Source organism: Engraulis encrasicolus, chromosome 23 (genome assembly GCF_034702125.1).
Source record: "Engraulis encrasicolus isolate BLACKSEA-1 chromosome 23, IST_EnEncr_1.0, whole genome shotgun sequence".
In the NCBI taxonomy this organism is placed as follows: Eukaryota; Metazoa; Chordata; class Actinopteri; order Clupeiformes; family Engraulidae; genus Engraulis; species Engraulis encrasicolus.
In genome coordinates this window covers 20710303-20730712 of record NC_085879.1, presented here as the reverse complement: position 1 = coordinate 20730712, position 20410 = coordinate 20710303, and the positions used below count along the sequence as shown (strand labels likewise).

The 20410-nt window shown below is 46.4% G+C and overlaps 1 protein-coding gene across 2 annotated transcripts in view; it reads right to left on the bottom strand.

Moving 5' to 3' along the window:
• The window catches only part of pdlim7 (PDZ and LIM domain 7), a 52565-nt gene that overhangs the window by 7070 nt on the left and 25085 nt on the right, over positions 1-20410 (bottom strand). For both annotated transcript variants that reach the window (XM_063189439.1, XM_063189438.1), the window contains exons 5-9: positions 19295-19470; positions 6611-6672; positions 3686-3932; positions 1769-1949; positions 1-74 (exon numbers count right to left, since the gene is read on the bottom strand). The exon at positions 1-74 is cut by the window's left edge and continues 47 nt beyond it. In XM_063189439.1, the coding sequence (XP_063045509.1) occupies positions 1-74; positions 1769-1949; positions 3686-3932; positions 6611-6672; positions 19295-19470 (740 nt within the window). The remainder of the gene's footprint in view (positions 75-1768; positions 1950-3685; positions 3933-6610; positions 6673-19294; positions 19471-20410) is intronic.

Genomic DNA, 20410 nt, shown 5'->3' with positions numbered 1-20410 from the left:
CTGATGGGCGTCTTGCAGGCGGCACACAGGAAGCACTGGACGTGGTAGGTCATCTTCAGGGCATGCATGATCTCCTGAGGAGGAGGGGATAGAGGAGGATAGAGGAGGATAAAGGGATGAGAAGAGTAGAGGGGGGAGGAGAGGAGGGACGGATGGAGGGGAGAGGAGAGGAGAGGAGAGAAGGAGGCAGGGGAGGAGGGGAGGGGAGATGGGAGGGGAGAAGAGGAGATGAGAGTGGAGAGAGGAGAAAAGGGGATGAGGCGGGGAGTGGAGGTGAGCGAGAGGAAGAGATGAGGAGAGAGGAGAGAAGGATGGAGGGGAGGGAAGGAGAGGAGGGGAGGGGAGAGGAGAGGGGACAAGGCGAAGGGAAATAGAGGGGAGAGGGGAGAGAAGAGAATGAGGTGTGGAGGGGAGGAGGGGAAAGGAAGTGAGGAGTGGAGAGAAGGATGGAGGGGAGGGAAGGAGAGGAGAGAATAAAGGGGGAGAGGGAGAGGAGAGTATGAGGTGAGATTCTGAGGCCCCTCGCTCTGTCTCTCTTTCTCGGATGCACGCACACGCACATGCACACACACATCTACACGTATACACTCGCTTACTCACACATACACACACACGCGCACACACACACACACTAAAACCATGCACATATGCAGTCCCACACCTCCAGTGTGAAAGCAAAGCCCTTGCACCTCCCATTAGCCAAGTGAGTGTGACCGCAGCTTGTCAACGGCAGAAATGTGCAAGGGTAGGCTATCGCAGCAGGGAAGGACAACAGGCTCTGTGTGTGTGTGTGTGTGTGTGTGTGTGTGTGTGTGTGTGTGTGTGTGTGTGTGTGTGTGTGTGTGTGTGTGTGTGTGTGTGTGTGTGTGTGTGTGTGTGTGTGTGTGTGTGTGTGTGTGTGTGTGTGTGTGTGTGTGTGTGTGTGTGCGTGTGTGTGTGCGCGCGTGTGTGTGCGCGTGTGTGTGTGTGTGTGTCAGAGAGATGGGGTGAGTGTGATGGGTGTTTCTGAGGAGTGGGGTGGGGTGGTCTGGTGGTGTGTGTGTGTGTGTGTGTGTGTGTGTGTGTGTGTGTGTGTGTGTGTGTGTGTGTGTGTGTGTGTGTGTGTGTGTGTGTGTGTGTGTGTGTGTGTGTGTGTGTGTGTGTGTGTGTGTGTGTCCCACATGGCATGGTGGCATCATCCATCCTTCATCCTGGCACGCGAGGGGAGCACTTCACTGGCCCATTAATCCCCAAGGGTCAAAGTTCACCGTCCCTTTTCTTCCACACACATTCATCTCACATCTACTGTACACCAAAGAATCTTCATTTTCATTTTCACCGTCTCTATGGTAGACTACTGTACAATGAAACTCACTTTGGCCCCTGTTGGGATATCTCCTGAACTGGCACACAATACAACAGAATAAACTATTTCCACATACAGAACAGCATACAATATAATGGCAGTTAAACTATGACACATATACTGTACGGATATGGTACGGAGAAAACACAAGGTGCTTTCGCAGTACCCTAAATATGACTGTGTTTGAATTGATTTTGGCGATACTTCCGCACCAATGAATGAATATGGCTGAATTGACTTTGGGTGCAATGGCGTAATGTTGTTGTGCCATCCCACCTGAAATGCTGTGATCATGACACAGCCACTAAATGGTAAACATTTTAAAATACATGGTACTAAAGAAATAAAAGAAGAAATAAACAGAACAAAAAGGAATCAAAACAAACCAAACAAAAATGAACAAAAGACTAAGCGCCCCCTCACCCCTGTGATCTTCTTCTTGCACTTGGAGCAGTTGGGCGAGTAGCGGTTGTCGTAGCAGCGGGTGCAGTAGATGGAGCCCTGCTCCTCGAAGAAGCCCCCCTCGTCCAGCTGCACTTTACACTGGCAGCAGGTGAACTCCTCCGGGTGCCAGGAGCGACCCAGAGCCACCACGTAGCGACCCCTGAGGAAGAGAGAGGGGTGAGGGAGAGAGAGAGAGAGAGAGAGAGAGAGAGAGAGAGAGAGAGAGAAAAGGAGGGAGAGTTTGGAGTGAGAGAGGTATGGGGAGAGAGAGAGGTGTGTGGGGAGAGAGAGAGAGAGAAAAAGAGGGAGAGTTTGGAGTGAGAGAGGTATGGGGAGAGAGAGAGGTGTGTGGGGAGAGAGAGAGAGAGAGAGAGAGAGAGAGAGAGAGAGAGAGAGAGAGAGAGAGAGAGAGAGAGAGAGAGAGAGAGAGAGAGAGAGAGAGAGAGAGAGAGAGAGAGAGAGAGAGAGAGAGAGATGGAGGGTAGGAGAAATGGAAAGAAGGGGCAGGGAGAACAGGAGGATAGATATGAAAGGCCATGTACACAGACCATTCACACATACAGTACAAACACAAACACACACACACGCATACACGCACACACACACACACACACACACACACAAGGAATGAGAAAAAGAGGGGGAAAGAGAGAAAGAGATGGAGAGGAAAAGGGAGATAAAATCAATGTAAAGTACAGAGACCACATTTATACACACACACATACCCTCACACACACACACACACACGCACGCACGCGCGCGCGCGCGCACGCACGCACACACACACACACACACACACACACACACACACACACACACACACACACACACACACACACACATACCCTCACACACACACACACACACACACACACACACTAGCCACTTGCGTGCACACACCCACACACCTTTAGTACATTAACGTAAACCAACTGTGGACCCAACAACATGATACTGCACTATGTCCGGCCTCACAGGATCACAAAGATCACTTAGTGAGGATGTCAATCCGCTCAGGACCTCTCTCTTGACACGTCGCCTTAACACACAAGACATTTAATGCCAGAGGTCAGCGCCCCATTTTAGCCGCGCTTGTAACTCCAAAAGCGCCTAATATCTCCATGTCAATCTCCTTTGTCATAAATCCCCCACTCCCAGTTTCACCCTTGTTGACCTCCTTCAGGCCTCAAGAGGAGGAGGAGGAGGAGGCGGGAGGAGGACGTGGAGGAGAAGGGGAGTTTAGCGCCTCTCAACACCCAAAGCCGGACTGTAACTCATATCTTCTGTCACGTCACTGTACGTCTGAAGAATCTTCAAGATCAAGGTCGAGATAACCTTGCTTTCACATCATAAGACGAAGTGCACAATAACTCACTGCACTAAAGCACGTTGTGGTCCATCAAATAAAGCCTCTTGTCTTCTTTTGTCTCTGCATAGTAATCGCGTTTAGCATCTTCCTTGACACCAAACGGGACAGTAACTCATACGCTCAAAAAGGTTAAAGGCTAAAAGAAGCTTCTCACTCGTGAGTGAGAAGGGTTTTCACAGTATGTACAATAAAAGTGAAAAATGGCTGAAAACCATGCACGTAGTGAGTAAAGAAATGTGTCTACATCCCCCACTTTAAGAGAAGGGAGTCCTGCTGATATGGCCTATCCATCCAGCTGAACTACAAATCACTCCTGGATCACAAGTTTTTGGGAATGATGTTGCTTTAGTTGCTATGAAGGCCTTATTAGGTGGCATGAGCCTATAGGCCTTCCTCATTTCAGGACTATCTTCACAGGCTACTGATACCTCATTCGAACCCATCAAAGCACCCTATCTCGACAGAACAGAGGCTCTCAAGGGCCTGTAACGATGGTCTTCCACAGACAGGGGGCGCCAGCCGCTCACCTGATGATCTTGTTGCATGCGCCGCAGAGCGGGGTGCGTCCGTCGCCGCCTCCTCCTCCTCCTCCTCCGCCGGGCTGCGCCGCCTGCAGGATGGAGCTGCGGTTCTGCATGGGCGTGGGCTCGGCCGGCTGCGTGTGGTGGGTCAGAACCGTGCTGGTCTTGTCCGGGGCGTAGCGCTCGGCGAAGCCCGGGTCCGTCACCCACGGGGGCCGGCAGGATGGGGCTTTGGGCACGGGCGCCGGGGCAGCTGGAGGGGCAGGGAGCGAGGAGGAAGGAAAAGATGCCAAGGTCAAGGTCAAGGTAAACTTTATGATCCCTCAGGGGGAAACTTGGGTGGTCAACATTTCACATCTCCTCAACACATACTACAACACATACAGTAGTAGACGCAGGACATACCACATTAAAATAAATACTTGATAAGAACAGAGCCGAGAGGACACGTCAATCAATGTCATCCTTACTTGTAATCTTGGAAAGGTGATGAAACTTAAAGCTACACTAACGGTAGGGACACATAGGACGCGAAGCGAGGCGAAGCGAAGAGAGGCGAAATCCAACCGTCATCATGTCGTCGTGGCGAATCAAATGGAATGGAACAGTTATGTTGTTGATTTGATTGGGCCGTGGCAGGCGAATTCGCTCCTCATTTGCATAACATTAAACTTTCTTTAATAATTTCGCTTCGCTTCGCTCCTGTTCGCTTGCTTTCGCTTGCCATCGCTTGCCTTCGCCTCGCCATCGCTTGCCTTCGCCTCTCTCATAGGAATGAATGGCAAAGTTCGCAAATTCGCGTGTATGTGTCCCTACCGTAAGTACTTTTTTCCAGCTTTAAAGTGATGTATCCATTACATTAGATCAATTTGATTCCAAGAGGAAGCACATCAATCAATCAATCAATGCCCTACTTGTCTGCGACCTTGAACACTGACCTCCAACGTCATCATTTTAACAGAAGGGACAACAAGAGAGGAAGCACCCCAACCAGTAGCTCTTGCAATGTCCAATTTCTCTGTGGCCTTGGACAGGTGGTTTACAGGTGATTTTTGGACAGGCACTTAAAACAACGCTAAGTACATTTTACAACTTCAAAGGTAATGTCTCCATACTCATGAACGGCCATCCGGGTACTTTGCTCTTAAATGTGCGTTACGCCCCTTTATGGGTGAAAACAAACCGAATATCTCACTGACTTACATGCAATCGGCCAGCCGAAATGAACACAATCAGCCACGGCTGTGTGGCTATATTATTTGAACAGCCGGCAGCAACATAACACGTTTTCGGCATGTTGCGCGTGAACAACGCTAGTCTACAGGTTCGTATCTTTCGTTTATCAAACCCCAGCATCACCAATTGACTTGCATGGGTTGTATTCCCCCACAAATGGGCGTAACGCACATGGAAAACGTCACGCCGTTCATGAGTATAGGAGCAACTGGGGAGGAGGGAAGAGGAGAGATGTCGAGAGGAAGCACGTCAATCAATCAATGTCCTACTTAGCTGAAACCTTCAACAAGCGACCTCTAACTTCATAATGTTTATTATTATTAATATGTAAAGTTATGCTAATAAAATGTTTCCAAAATTATTTCCTGAAATTCTAAACAAGGTGAAAGGCGGTGAAACAAGGTGAATTTGCGTCAATTTGCAGCCATCACTTTAGCTCAAATGAGAGACCTGGAAGGCGATCAGAGATGAGAACTAATTATTGTGGCTTTAATCAAAAACTTTCCCTCTGATATGTCAATGGTATGCCAAGGAATGCTAATGTTAATGTTATACAAGACATGCACTTACTCAAATTAATTATGAATTGGTCCTAACAAAACATTCCATAAGAATATCAGGAGCATATCATATGGAGAAGCAAAATAATTTGATGACCAGTGTGGTGAGAGCATCTGATATACTTCCCGATAGTCTTAAGAAGCCCCGATGAGGATAGCTTCTCTTCAATTTCAGGTGATTAAAAGAAAATGACCAAGGAGTTTGGAGGTAAATTGAGTGTGTGGTACTTCCAGAGTGATTTCTGATGGTCGGACAGACCTCATCATTAAATTTGTCCTTAGATGCTCAGGGTAGTGACTGCGAGAGAGAGAGAGAGAGGGGGGGTTCCTTGCTACACAGTACCTGTTGCTTCATTATCTCCATTAGTGATACTGAGCTACCGCAAGGAACCCAGCGAGCCGTATAATTGGAGCACCATTACTACAGCCAGCATCCAAGTCCCCGGACACACACACGGACACACACACACACACACACACACACACCAAGTTGGGGAGAGCAGAGGGCTGATGGGAGACAGACTCCCCTAGACTCGACTCGTCTTTTCTGTTCTGGGAAGACACACAGTGTCCTGGCAACCGCTGCGGTCGGTCAGACTCGAGGGAGCGGACCCAGACTGCCCTACTCCCTGGCTCTCAGCACTCATAACTACTGTACTGCTGCCGAAACTCCAGACTCTAGTCTTCCGAATCAGACCGTTGTCTGTAACAGACCCCATTTTTTGTTTGTTTTCCAGTCGGCACCCCAAGAAAACTGCAGCGCTTCACTTGTAATTCGGCTGCTGCTGCTGCTGTCTGGCCTGGGACCGTCGAGAGACACAAACAGCTGTTGTACTTGATGGCGGGCCAGTTGCGTTCAGCTGCGTAGTGACACAAACAGCGTGAAGACTCGAGAAACGTCCCTCATCTCCCTCATCATCCCCCCGCCGCTCTCGTCTGATGCTCCCAAAACAACCCTAATTCCATCAACAGCACAGCTGTAGCCGATGGCGATCCAACTGTCTGCGTGGCCCCTTGTAATTACACTATACGTCTCCAGATGATTTTAGTGCCGTGGTGTTGGGAGATGTACATTGAGTGATGGTAAAGACATTGGGACAGGTGTTAGTCCTGTTCCATTGGAAGTAGCACTTACCTGGGACAGGGTCTGGCCTCGCTGCCGGTTTGGTTATGGCTGGAGTTGATGTTGGCCCATGGCTGTCGAGAAAATAGAAGAAAAAAAAAACAACCACCCTTAGGAAAGACTGTGAACAGTGAACACCCACTGCGAAAAGCAGCACTTTGGACGAAAATCATGGGTCATAATAATATTATTACGTTGGCAATATTGGAGCGCTACTGTCATCAACAAATATCCCTCTTGAGTAATCCCCCTGGCGACACTGATGGGACTCATAAAATCATATTAAAAATATTGACCTCCGAGCGGTTCCCCCTTGTTCACCGAATAGCCCCTGTCTGTAAGCAGCCGTGTCCAATGTTCATTCGCACTTGTTGTCTTCCTAAGCAAACACTGTCTGGTGATGTGCTTAAGCACAGCGTGCCCCATTACCTGAGATGGCTGATCTTTATGGCAGTCCGTGGTGCTTAAAGCACAATTACCAATCATTATCAGGCTGAGAAGAGAAACGCATGATGCTTCCCCTAGACCGGGCCTCTGCAAACTTATGCTATTCTAATACTTGGCATTGCACTGCACTCACCACCATATAAAGCTACTGTTTACCCCAAGGACTAGTGAGAACAGAGCACACACACTTAATGCCACTTCAACCGAAGTTTCTCCGAAGTTTTTTTGGGTTTTTTTTGCTAAAAATTTCAAGGAAATGTTCCTTCTTTTTCACCCTCCTCTGCATTTCTTCCTTTTTTACAGTCTGGTTAATGCGCAAGCTATCAGTGGAGCAAACAACCTGCGCCAATGGGGACTCTGAGTAAATAAGACTCTGTGTATTTTTTGCTGCTTAATTGTGTTTGCATGGGCTCTTAGCTTTGCTGCTGTGGGAAAGCATCTGTGTACACAACAAAGAGCAAGAGACAGAAAGTGAGAGAGAGAGAATAGAGGAAAAAGTGTGAGGATAGAGGGAAAAGAAGAAAAAAGAACAAGCAGGAGTCCTGCTGACTTTGGAAAGGAAAGAGAACAAAGAGATGGTAAAACAAGAGATAGGACAGCGAGAGAGTGAGTGTGAAACAATAATATATGCATGTGTCTGAGAGAGAGATAATAAGAGAGAGAGAGAGAAAGAAAGAGAGAGAGAGAGAGAGAGAGAGAGAGAGAGAGAGAGAGAGAGAGAGAGAGAGAGATGGAGAGAGAGGCGAACGAGACAGAAAGACAGAACAAGATCGACAAAGAGAGACAGAGAGAAAACGAGAGAACGAGAGAGACGAGGGTTTGCAACACCTGGCGAGTGTCCTTTGCCTCCAGGAAACTGTGAATTTTAATACAGCTGTGTGCTACTGCCAGACCGGTCTCGGTGGGACAATTGCTCCACATGCTCTTGGGTTTTGATTACATCTGGCAGAGAGGCATCTCAGCATCCAAAAAGGAAATACAAACCCAGACACTGCGGAGCAGAGCAGAGCTCCCTAACGTTCTAGTGTCCTCAGGGGATTCTAGGAGGGGGAAAAAAACTAACCTCGTACATCTCCAAGCAACAAATGCACTGAATTCATCAGTATAACTCATCACAGTTTACACATCAATTACGGAAGAGCGCCGCTTTTAAGAGGTTCATTTGTTGGTAGATGATGGCAGTGCATCTATGCTTAATTGTCCCTCACTGATGGCCCTCACTTGTGCTGCACACTGACTGCCTTCACCTCCAGAAGGAGTGCAACTTTTAAATAATTGTGAATAACCCCTTGCTGCATTTTAGACATTCAGTCAGCTTTTGTGAGAGAGGAATTCATCCAGGTCATTTACCTGCCCTCTCTCCAATCATCTTACTGGGTGCCATCATGCAGCCTATCGTTTGAGACAGGGCCTTTGTGGCCCGGAACGTCACTAAAATGAATGTGTTTATAAATGATTTGTATATCATTGGTGTGCGGATCATCCTTGCAGGGGGGGCAACAGGGATCAGACGTCCCAGCCCCAGAAGTAGGTCCCCATTACATTGTAAGCACTGAGTGGAGGGGCCTTTGAGATGATTTTGTCCTGGGCCCAGTCAAAGATGTCTGCGGCCATGCATCCTTGCATCTTTAAATGCATAAAATCCTGGTCATAGTCACACAGGCACATGGTGGTGTGCCAGAAAGTTGCTCAGCATGTGCTCAGTTGATGAAGACATTAAGGAATGATGTTTTTGTTGGAGAGCATAACGGTTCTCAAAATAGATGAGAGCTCTGTGCTAAGCAGAGTGTGCGCTGATAGTGCACTATTATTGTGCTCTTTAACTGCTATGTCATTAGATTAGAATGGTTTTTCATGGGGTTGATATACAGAGAAAAATAGATGACATATATGGTGTGGAAATCAGTTCTAGACTTGTCTGGATAGTTGCAGTTGAAAGATGGAAAGCAGAGGCATGCCAAAGAATTACAGGGAGACAGAGGAAACAGAGGAGACAGAGAGACAGTGAAGTCGTTTTTTTCTTAATGTTTTATGTACTGACTGTAGAGAGGAAAAAAAGAGGCAGTCACAGAAATAAAACTTTTGTATTGTTAAAGAGAGAGAGAATGAGAGAAACTAAGAGAAGTAGGAGAGAGAAAAGGGGAAAAATGCAACAATTCCAAAGCAATGTAGATTCTGAGCTCAGAGATGGACACATTTAAGATTTTGAGCATAATACAGGTAGAGCACAGAAGAAAAAAAAAGAAATAAAGGAAATAAAATGAGAGAAAACATCAATGTATACATACATCTCTTCTTGGGTACATTCATGGTCTTTCATATGTCAATCGCAAAGCCTTAGCAATCTAGATACAACTTAACTTTTGTCCTGCCATTTAAATGAGATAACTGAATTTCGAAAAAAGAAAGTGAGATGAGGAGAAAAAAAAACACAGAGATAGAGAGGGGGGGAGAAAAGCGGTGAAGAAGTAGAGGGAGAGATACAAAAGCAAAAGTGGGTTGGCACAGTACATTTTGGGGAGGAATACAGAGAAAGACTGCAGATGCTACTGCTGAGGAACTCTCCAGGTATTTAACGACAGCGTGCATGGAACTTACTAGAACCGTGACACATATGCCAAACACACGCACTCACACTCAAACACTCACACAGTAAGTCTATACTCTCTCACACACATACACAATCTCTCACACACACATACATACACATACTTTCCTGTGCTAACAGGACACATGGCAGAGAGGCTGGCAGGCTCAGTATGCTGTGGATCCACTTCCTTGGTATCATTTTTATATATCGGCTGCACGTTGACTTCGCTATAATATTCACATTTTGTTACACGTTTTTGCTATTTTTTCGTCTACGTTTTTTTTTGTTTTACTTTAAATGTTAGAACTTAAGTACAAGTTTAACCTCCACACTTCTGAACTCCCTTTCATCATTAACATCATCTCAGGCTTTTGGTGTCGTTTGGCCACATACGTATGGATGGCTTGTTATTTTTCATTCAGTTGTATAAAGTAATCATCTTCATCAAGCATCATCATCGTCATCATCATTGTCATCATCATCGTCGTCATCAACATCATTGTCATAATCATCATCATCGTTGTGATTTCTTTGGGAAACAGGCCCCCTCTGTTATCCGTGATGACAGGGGACAAGAGATGCTGGCGTCGCTCAGGATTTGATATTGAGAGAACGCGCGGAGCGGTCATGATGCCAGTCCCTCAGCCTGGCGTAGCGCGGACTCTGGATTTCGGTAAGGAACTTTTCCCTGGCCAAAGCAAGGAAGAGAAGAGAAGAGAAGAGAAGAGAAGAGAAGAGAAGAGAAGAGAAGAGAAGAGAAGAGAAGAGAAGAGAAGAGAAAGACAGAACAGAACCAGCAGGATGGAGAGAAGGAAGATAAAAGGAAGATAGAAGGAGATAAGGAAGATATAAGGAAGATAGATAGAAGGAAGATTGAAATCAGAGAAGAGAAGAGAAGAGAAGAGAAGAGAAGAGAAGAGAAGAGAAGAGAAGAGAAGAGAAGAGAAGAGAAGAGAAGAGAGAACAACAAATACAGGGTAGACAGTATGTGAGAAAAAAGGCACAAGGTGAGGGAAAAGAAAAAAGACACCTTGCAGGAAAACAGAGAAAGTACTGTAAATACAGAAGCTGTGCTCCTATCTACAGTGTATGCTAGCCATGCAACACAAAGTAAGAGCAGCGTGCGCACGCACGCACGCACGCACGCACGCACGCACACACACACGCATGCACGCACGCACGCACACACGCACACACACACACACACACTTTAATTCACACAACATAATTCACATATCCCTGTAATCAAGCCACAGGGGACCATAGGGGTCGCTAATTAGCAATATGATATGCTAAGGCCAACTCGCTTGCAGTAGGAGAGAAGCATTAAAAAAGCGACTAATTATGACTGTGGTGGTGCTTGGAATAGAGACACAAACAAACGGAGAAGGTCAAACGCAAGCCACGCAAGCCACACAGCTCACTGGTGGAGGTAGGCGTCAGATCATTTTCACACAGATTTACCTGGACCTCTTCAAGATCTCATCGTCTGGGTCCTGCACTGAGAAGCAGCAGAGAGACACAAATCAAATGCCATCCTCTCCGACTATGATGCAAGGTCTATGGTGCGTGCAAACAGGCCTTCCCTGGGTAAGGCTAGCTGGTGTGTACATGTATGTATCCAAGTGTCAAAGCCAGAAAAGTGCAAGGTAATTACTTGAAATATGTGGCTTTAAAATGATCATTATGTTGAGATTAGAGGTGCTCCGATCACCATTTTTTGGCCCGATCACCGATACCGATCACCAAAAATCTTTATCTGCCGATTACCGATCATTGCCGATCACAAAAATTATTTCCTATTTTTTTTAATAGCCTATTAATTATCCTTATTGAATACCATTTCTGCCCATAAACCAATCAATCTTAATTTGAACATGTCTATTATTAGGCTATTATTATTATTATTATTATTATTATTATTATTATTATTATTATTATTATTATTATTTATTATTATTATTATTATTATCATCTTTCAGACTAGTGTTGGTAATACAGTCTACAGTATTAATCAATATGTAAGTTATTGCATAGAATAACTAAACTATTTAAGATTGAATTGAAACTGAAACATTACATCAAATAGTCTTCCACATACGAGAAAAAAACAACCTGTCGCTTTAAATGAGCAGCCTCGTGAGAAGAGCCCCTCCCCTCTCTGTCACCGTCCACAGTTGCAGTGCTCCGTTACCGTTCTGAATCTCTCTCTCAAGTTTTAACCACATCTGTCGCCGTTTGGCGTTTCAGCGACTATCAAACTAATCGACTGACTGCCAATTACAACTTTGAAAACAATAATTGACATGTTTGTGCTGACAACGTGAAGTTGTCGCGTGCTGACCGAGGCAACTACACATTAGAACGTAAAATGGCTCACTGGCGAGTAGCCTACTCAATCGCAAATTACATTGTCAGGTAAACGGCGCATGGATCGGAAAATCAGATCATTGTTGATGCAGATATGGTTATGAATGGTGGAAATGAAGGGGGGAATGGCGAAAAGTTATAGACAAGCAAAGATGCCTTCTTTTGGTGCAGTTGCAGCTGTGCAGAGCCAGCGTCTACATGCAGCGCCAGGTGTAAAGACAAATGGTTGCGTGAGGAATTTAATATCTCTCGATCGGTTTTTTGATCGGCATGTTTTTCCGATCACCGATCAGGCTATTTTTGGCCATTATCGGCCGGTCATGATCGGCAGCCGAGCAATCGGAGCACCTCTAGTTGAGATTACACAGTAATTATCATAAATTGCCACGTTATTAGCTATCCCTAATGAAAAGTGTAACTACTATATGCTACGGCTAAGTAACATGCAAGTCATGAGGCTAGCACATTTGTGTTGGTTTTTGCCATGAGATGATTAGCATCCTTTTAAAAAAGGCCAAAACTTGAAGCATCCTTTAAAAAAGAAATTGACACTAGGGAAAAGGTGCATGTCATTTCCTTCAAACACTGTGATCACATGTCACATCACAGCACACAGTGAGTGCAAACCACTAAATTCAACCTCTAAATTAAAGCCAATCACATATGTTAGCAATGGTTGGATGTAGGGTTAAAAAGTTTCAGCTAAGTACTATATTAGATCATTACAATTCAAGCAGCACCTTTTATGTCTGCTTTGAATCGACTCACACGTCTGATCAACCACACACACAGCTGCTCACTATTATAGTCTTGTTTACTAAACCACAGAATAAAATCTCTTTTTCCCAACTCAGAGCACACATGCGTGGCATTCACATTTTTGTGGGCAAACGAAAACAGGTCCCAACACAATTACGGAATGGACGTCAGCTAGACATTAGATACAACCCAATAACATTAGATACAGCCCAAAACAAGCCCAAATAGCCTCCCTGTTTCTCACGAGTCCACTTACATGCACACTTGAAGTAATTATACACCCTAATCCTGGACATAGTCTTACAAACTGTGACAGCTTTTGGTCTGATATCCTGCTTGAGGACCAGCCAGCTAAAGCCCATAGATCTTTTGTCCTGCTGAAGGATTCTGTTGCCCTTTGCCGCCATGCCTTTGTAAGTGCTAGCACACAGGGAAACCAACAGGGTCAGATGTCCTGGGCCAAGGGAGAGGGGGGGGGCAGAATTGGGCCCCATTAGGCATTGAAAGGGCTCCCTTTCAGATTATTTTGTCCCGAGCCCAGTCCAAGCTGTCAACGGCCCTGCTAGCACACATGCAGTAAGTAAACCCCTCCCCCACACACACACACAAACACACCCCCCCAACCCAGGTAATCCCGGACGAGCCCCCATAACCGGAGTTTGGGCCCTGGTCCATTGCCAGCCCCCTGACTTACTGTAGTCAGTGCCCGTGAGCTGGGCAAGCATGCGGAAGGAGCGTGACTGGGTGGTGCCAGTGCGTGGCTGCCAGTCCTGAGTGTCTTCGATCAACCGCTTCTTGCCGCGGTCGTTGGGGATGAAGCCCATACCGTCCATCCGGAGACCAAACCTACAGTACAGGTGAGTTGATGGTGGAGGGTTTTTTGATAGGAGCAACTAATAATAACCACTAAAAAGTCCTTTTAAATTCTCCAGAACACAGATATGTTTTAAATCTCATACAGTGTATAACAATGAAAGCTTTCTATTCCATTCTATTCTATTCTGTTCTATTCACTTATTCAACTGTTCTATTATATTGTGTTCTTTCAGATTAGGTTTATAGAAAAGCACATGTAAAATAGTCCTTCCAAGAGTAGGCTATGTGTAGGCATATTAAAGGACATAGCATTACTGAAATTGAATGTGTGTTACAGCTATTTTCCTTCTGTTTGGATCTAATGCACAGTTTAATTACCGGACACTGGCGCTAGTGGATTTGTGTGTTCTTAAGATCTGTTTACTCCGCATCGCTAACAGGCCACAGGGGCCGTAGAGGAATTTGCTGCTGCTATTTTTCCAAACGCTCAGTTTCCCAAGGCATTAAATCCCCGCAATAAGAACAGCAGACTTACTTGCCCACCAGGCCAAAGTCTTGGTAAGAAGCCTCTCCTCTGATGAAGCGAAGCAGACAGAGGACAAAACAGGATGGCGGGAGAGAGAGAGGAAGAGACAGGGAAGAGAAGAAAAAAGGCAAATAACAACGGAGGAGAAAAAAAAGAAGAGCAGATCAAACAGCAGAGAAAAAGAAAAGACCAAACATACCATCCATCCATCCATCACCATGGCTACTTGTTAAGCCCAACTGACCTCTGCTGTAAATCTGTCAAACATGCTGTTTGTGAAATCTAATCAAATAGCACCTGGCAATCAATACCTAATAATGCTGTCCAAATAAAGTCAAAACAAAGTCATCTGTCATCGCGCCAGGTGACAGCAGTGAATACTGATTTAAGGGCATGGGCTTGTGAAGAGGCCACTGTGGGTGTTGGGGGTGTGGATGTGAAATGAAGTCTGCACAAGGCTAGAGAGAGGAAGAGGAAGTAAGGGTTGTGTGAACTCTAAATGCTAGAGGAAAGCTAGACAAATAGCAGCAGAGTTTGGGACAAATCAAGCCCAGATTAAGGGGGTGTTTGTACCAAATCTGCTTCTACGTAGTTCCCAGATCCGCTGCTATTCGGTGCTGGGATTTGAGGTATGACATATGACTTCATGTTGGCATTATATACAGTTTGAAAGAGTAGTGCAGTCGGAATAGTAATAGACACAGACTTTGAAAACAGAAGAATGTAAAAAAGAGGTTTACTGACTTGTCTTCTTCTGGCTGGGTAGAAAAAAGACAGAACACAGCACAGAGAGAGACAGAGAGAAAGAAAGAAAAAGAAGGAAACATTAGCAAAGAAACTGTAGCAAACAAAATAAAAGTGAGATTTAGAAAAAAAAAAACAATTTTAAAACCCAAGAATTTAACAAACCACACACACACATGCTGTAAGTAAGTACACACAAGTGACAGGCTCCAAAACACAGTCAACATGTGCATGATGAGTAAATGAATCCAAATAACAATCGCATGCAGTAACACAGTGGCTCTCAAACTGGGGGTCGGGGTCCCTTGGGGGTCATTGAGAGAAGCTTGAATGCTTGAAGAAAAAAACAAAACACGTGTCTACATATAGACATGTATGTCTCAGGGGGATTGTGGTCGTGAGGAATGCTTCAATATAAGCCATAAACATGTACGTATGTCTATGACAAAACCACAAAAACAACCCAATAGTGTCTTGTATGGTAGGCCTATTTGTATTTTTCCAGTAGTGAATTTCAAATGAAAATTCAACAATAGAAAAGGACAAGACCTATTGTTTGGGGGGGGGGTGTTAGGTCCAAAAGGGGGGCCCTCCAAGCAGAAAAGAGAAGTTTGGGAACCACTGAGTAACGACCCCATTAATCCGACCACAATCTACCCAGGTGTCCGAGCCGGCTAGCACAAAATAAAAACAGAAACCACATTCAAGAGGCGGTTGTGATTTTAATGGGCCTGCTGACAACATATATCCTCCCGTAGTTCACCTGCTTTCATAAAGGGGGGGTGGGGAGGCTATCTAGGCCGCCACCACCACCACAAGCAAGGCAGGGCCCCAACACTGACATTGTGGCCGCGGGGGGATTTGCAGGACTGTCAACGCAACTCGTCTGCCAGAATGTGTGTATTAATAATCCCAAAAGTATTTCAACACCTTCCAGAGCTTCACGTCATCCCACCCCCCCACTCCCACCCCCCCTACCTAACCCCCGTAGCAACCCCGTAGCCTAGCCACCCCCACTGGCTGCCCCTGAGGTGCCGGAGGGAGGGGGGAACATTTGGTGCACGTTCTGCAGACACGGGCACATTTCACCGCTGGGCCGGCCAGGAGGAATGTCAATAAACTCCAACGCCACAGACACACATGCGCACACTATCACACACACATACACACACACACACACACACACACACATACACACAAACACACAAAAGCATATACATACACAGTCCCTCAGATAAATATGCACAGACAATACAGAGCTACAGTAGGCCAAACCTACATGATCACTCGCCCACACACACACACACACACACATACAAATATACAAGTGGACACACGCACACCCACACGTACTAACACACACGCACAAACACACACACAGCGGTGATGATGATGCAACCCCAAAGCCACATACACACACACACACACACACACGTGTCCTCGCACACACACACACACACACACACACACACACACACACACACACACACACACACACACACACACACACACACACACACACACACACACACACACACACACACACACACACACACACACACACACACACAGTCACTCAGATAAATATGCACACTCACAGACAATACACAACTACTGTAGGCCAGGTCTACATGATCACCTGCCCACACACATACACAAACACACACACATACGGTACAAACACACATGCACAAACAGACACACACGCACAAACAGCAGTGATGATGCAACCCCCTGCCCCATGTCCCATGTCCCCTGGGGATGTGGCGGCCAAGGCAACACTTCCTCCTTCATGGCCAATCGGATCACATTTCTCCCATCGCCAGTTGGCACCACCACAACAACAGCGCTACACTGGGGCAGCCAGTATCTCCTGAGGGGTATACTAAGAAGCATATAATAGAAGAGCCTGGAGTCCTGATTTTCATAAGAAATGAGGACTCCAGGGCTCTTCTACTAGATGATTTACCTCTTAACTTAACCTGGTTTACTCCTGAACCAGCTTCTTAGTATAGGTGCCTGCAGGGCTCAGCAAACAAGTTTCCCTCACTAACATCATTCACCATCCACATCAGCACAGACACCTTCGACCTCACGCATGCACACACACACACACACACACACACACACACACACACACACACACACACACACACACACACACACACACACACACACACACACACACACACACACACACACACACACACACACACACACACACGCGCACACACACACACACACACACACACACTACAACAACATCAGAGGACGCGTGTAAAGGACTTTTTAAAACAATCCCTGTTAAGGAGGCCCCTTTTTTGTAGTAATTTGCAAATTGGACACAAGAGTGCAAGACGAGACGAGAGAGAAACCGCTCCAAGCTGTACAAACACTACACGTTAACTTACAAAGTTATAGGGAAGATATACCCATGGCAGTCTCTCTCTCTCTCTCTCTCTCTCTCTCTCTCTCTCTCTCTCTCTCTCTCTCTCTCTCTCTCTTCCAAGTAAGGCTTGTTAAGTAATCCTGCACCGCGGCAGTAAAAGGCACTTTGAGAACTCAGCAGATTTTATAGGAGGGAGGATGGGTATAGAGGAGAGGAGGAATGGAGGAGGAGGAGAGGAGGAGGGGAGGAGAAGGGAGGAGGGGGAGAGCGAGCTATAAACAGACCCCGACAACATCAAGACCATGCCAAAAAGTCAACCCCCTTAACCCCTTCCTCAACTCGGCCTCAACCACACGACAAAGACATACACTAAACTAAATGATTAAATGGAGTTCTCACTCAGCCTCAACCACACGACAAAGACATACATTAAACTAAATGATTAAATGGATCTACAGTACAGTTCCTACACGGAGCGCACTAATTAAACGGCCCACTATTTATTTTCCTCATGTGAGTTAAGTACATACACACACATTCCATCCACAATGTTTATATGTTGTAATGTAAGCATGGTAGATGGAATGTCCATGTGTGCTTTACTCCTATATGAGAATATAAGAAACGGGCCTAAGGAACGGGCCACTTTAACGATTGTGCGCCATGTAACACTTGTCAAAACCATTTCGCAAGTCGCACGCATTTCTCTTTCGTACAAGCTCGCCTCTATTGAGAAATCTAGTCTAAAAAAAAATAAACATGGCATGCGGTTCATCTTTTGAAGACAGTCTCTTCTCCATTTTGTGACATTCAAGAAATACACATGTACGGCTTGTATGAAAACCCTGTACCCTCGGAATTTCTTTTTAAAGAGGAGACCAGGAAGAGGTGGTGGAAGTGAGGAAAGGTGTGTGTGTGTGTGTGTGTGTGTGTGTGTGTGTGTGTGTGTGTGTGTGTGTGTGTGTGTGTGTGTGTGTGTGTGTGTGTGTGTGTGTGTGTGTGTGTGTGTGTGTGTGTGTGTGTGTGTGTGTGTGTGTGTGTTGGTGGCGGGTAGGGAAGAAGAGCCGGCACAGGAGAGGGCAGAGGGGAGGGGGGCAGGCAGGATGAAACCCCCACACCCCCCTTCCAGCTCTGTTTGCACAGGCCGTGTTATCACCTCCTTGGACAAAAACACAGACAGCACCTCGGCGGGGCCATCTTGGCCGCGCCGGAGCGGATTAGCATTTGGACCCGGTGTGGCCAGAAGGTAACTGGCAGCAGCTGCTTTCTCTGACTACAAACGCACACACACACACACGCACACACACACGCCCACGCACACGCACACGCACACACACACACACAGACACACACACACACGCACGCACGCACGCACGCACGCATACACACACGCACACACACACACACGCACGCACGCACGCTGTGTTGCTTATCGTCCACCTTTGCCTGCAGCTGTAGCCGCCAAACCGACACCCGCTCGCTCCAAATAGAGAGATGAAAGGTTGGAGGGTGGAGGAGGTGGAGGAGGAGGTGGAGGGTGGAGGAGGTGGCCATTGCAGGTGCAGGTGGACAGAGCCAGGCAGGCACACATGTCTTTGGGAGCACCTCCAGAGCACAAAGCTGCATACTTATTCACAGCACATGAGCACATACGTATACTCTCTCTCTCTCTCGCCCTCTCTCGCTCGCTCTCGCTCGCTCTCTCTCTCTCTCTCTCTCTCTCTCACACACACACACACACACACACACCTTTGCTACAGACTGACTGACACTCACACTCTCTCTCTCTCTCTCTCTCTCTCACACACACACACACACACACACACACACACACACACACACACACACACACACACACACACACACACACACACACACACACACACACACACACACACACACACACACACACACACACAAACTGTGCCAATGTTTGATACCGGTCCAATATATCCAATCAGTGGAAAACAAAAACAAAAAAAAGAAAGAGAGGGAGAGTGGATGAGAGCAATAGGGAGGAGAGCAGGAGGATGTACGTAGTGACTCAACACCTACCCATTGTGCGGCTCGGGCATGCTACTGGGCACCTGTGTGCCCGAGTTAAGCTTATACGACACAGGTTTGATGACAGGCCCGGAGCCTGCGGAGCCGAACGGCCGCGCCATCTTGTTTATAGTCGTGCTGGGGGCAAACGAGTACTTTGGTAGGCTGGTGACAGGAGCATTCGTGTCCTGTTGTTGTGAGAAAGGAAAAACACACACACACACACGTGTACACACCCACACACAGCACACACAAACAGTGCAACAAAACCAGTACCATGCAGTCAGACTGTGAACACACCTCAATAAATGTGGTAAAAAAAAACACACACACACAAGTAAACACAATGCAAAGGCATACACACAACACTCCACATTCTTGTTTGTGGGTTATTTTGTCTTGACTTTGAGTAATGGTACAATCTCAAACTGAGGTTTTGGTTTTAACGGCATTCAATCAGGGTTGCCTCCGGTCGGACAACTGGCAGCCGCAAAATGTGTGAAGTCATCGAACACCCATTCCCTGCCAATAAGCCTTTGCTAGCACACCGCGTCCAGAAAGGAAGCACTTTTGAGAAGTGTGAACACACCCCGATTGTCTGACAAATATTTACTCTGGGCGCCGTCCAGAGACCGAGAGACCGACCGACCGAGCGGTCCAGTCCAGTCCAGTCCGAGCGGATCCTACCCCCATTTTCTGCTGGCTCGGCTTCTGTGGGGCAATTTGGGCCCTGGTCCAGAATATTAACTTTAAAACCGATGCGCCTCTAGGCTTAAGTCAGTGGAGGGTTTTTATTTTATTTTCTTGGCAATCTGATTATGACTGACAACAGCCACTAGAGGGTGATATATCACCCATTGGGATTTTTTCTCTTTTTTCCAATATCTTTTTTTTTCCAGCAAAAGAGACACGAGTGAGAGTGAGTTGAGTGTTGAGTGAGATTGATTTCTCACAACATACCAGAATGTGAATGTACTGTATATTTATTTACATCCCTGTTATACAACATGTTTCTCCAGCTGAGGCATCCGGCAGGGGATTGGAGGGGCTGAGGAAGTGGACTCTGAAATGGATTCAAGACTATGGAAGGGAATGTGGAGACATGACGTCACTTAGAAAAATGCTCAG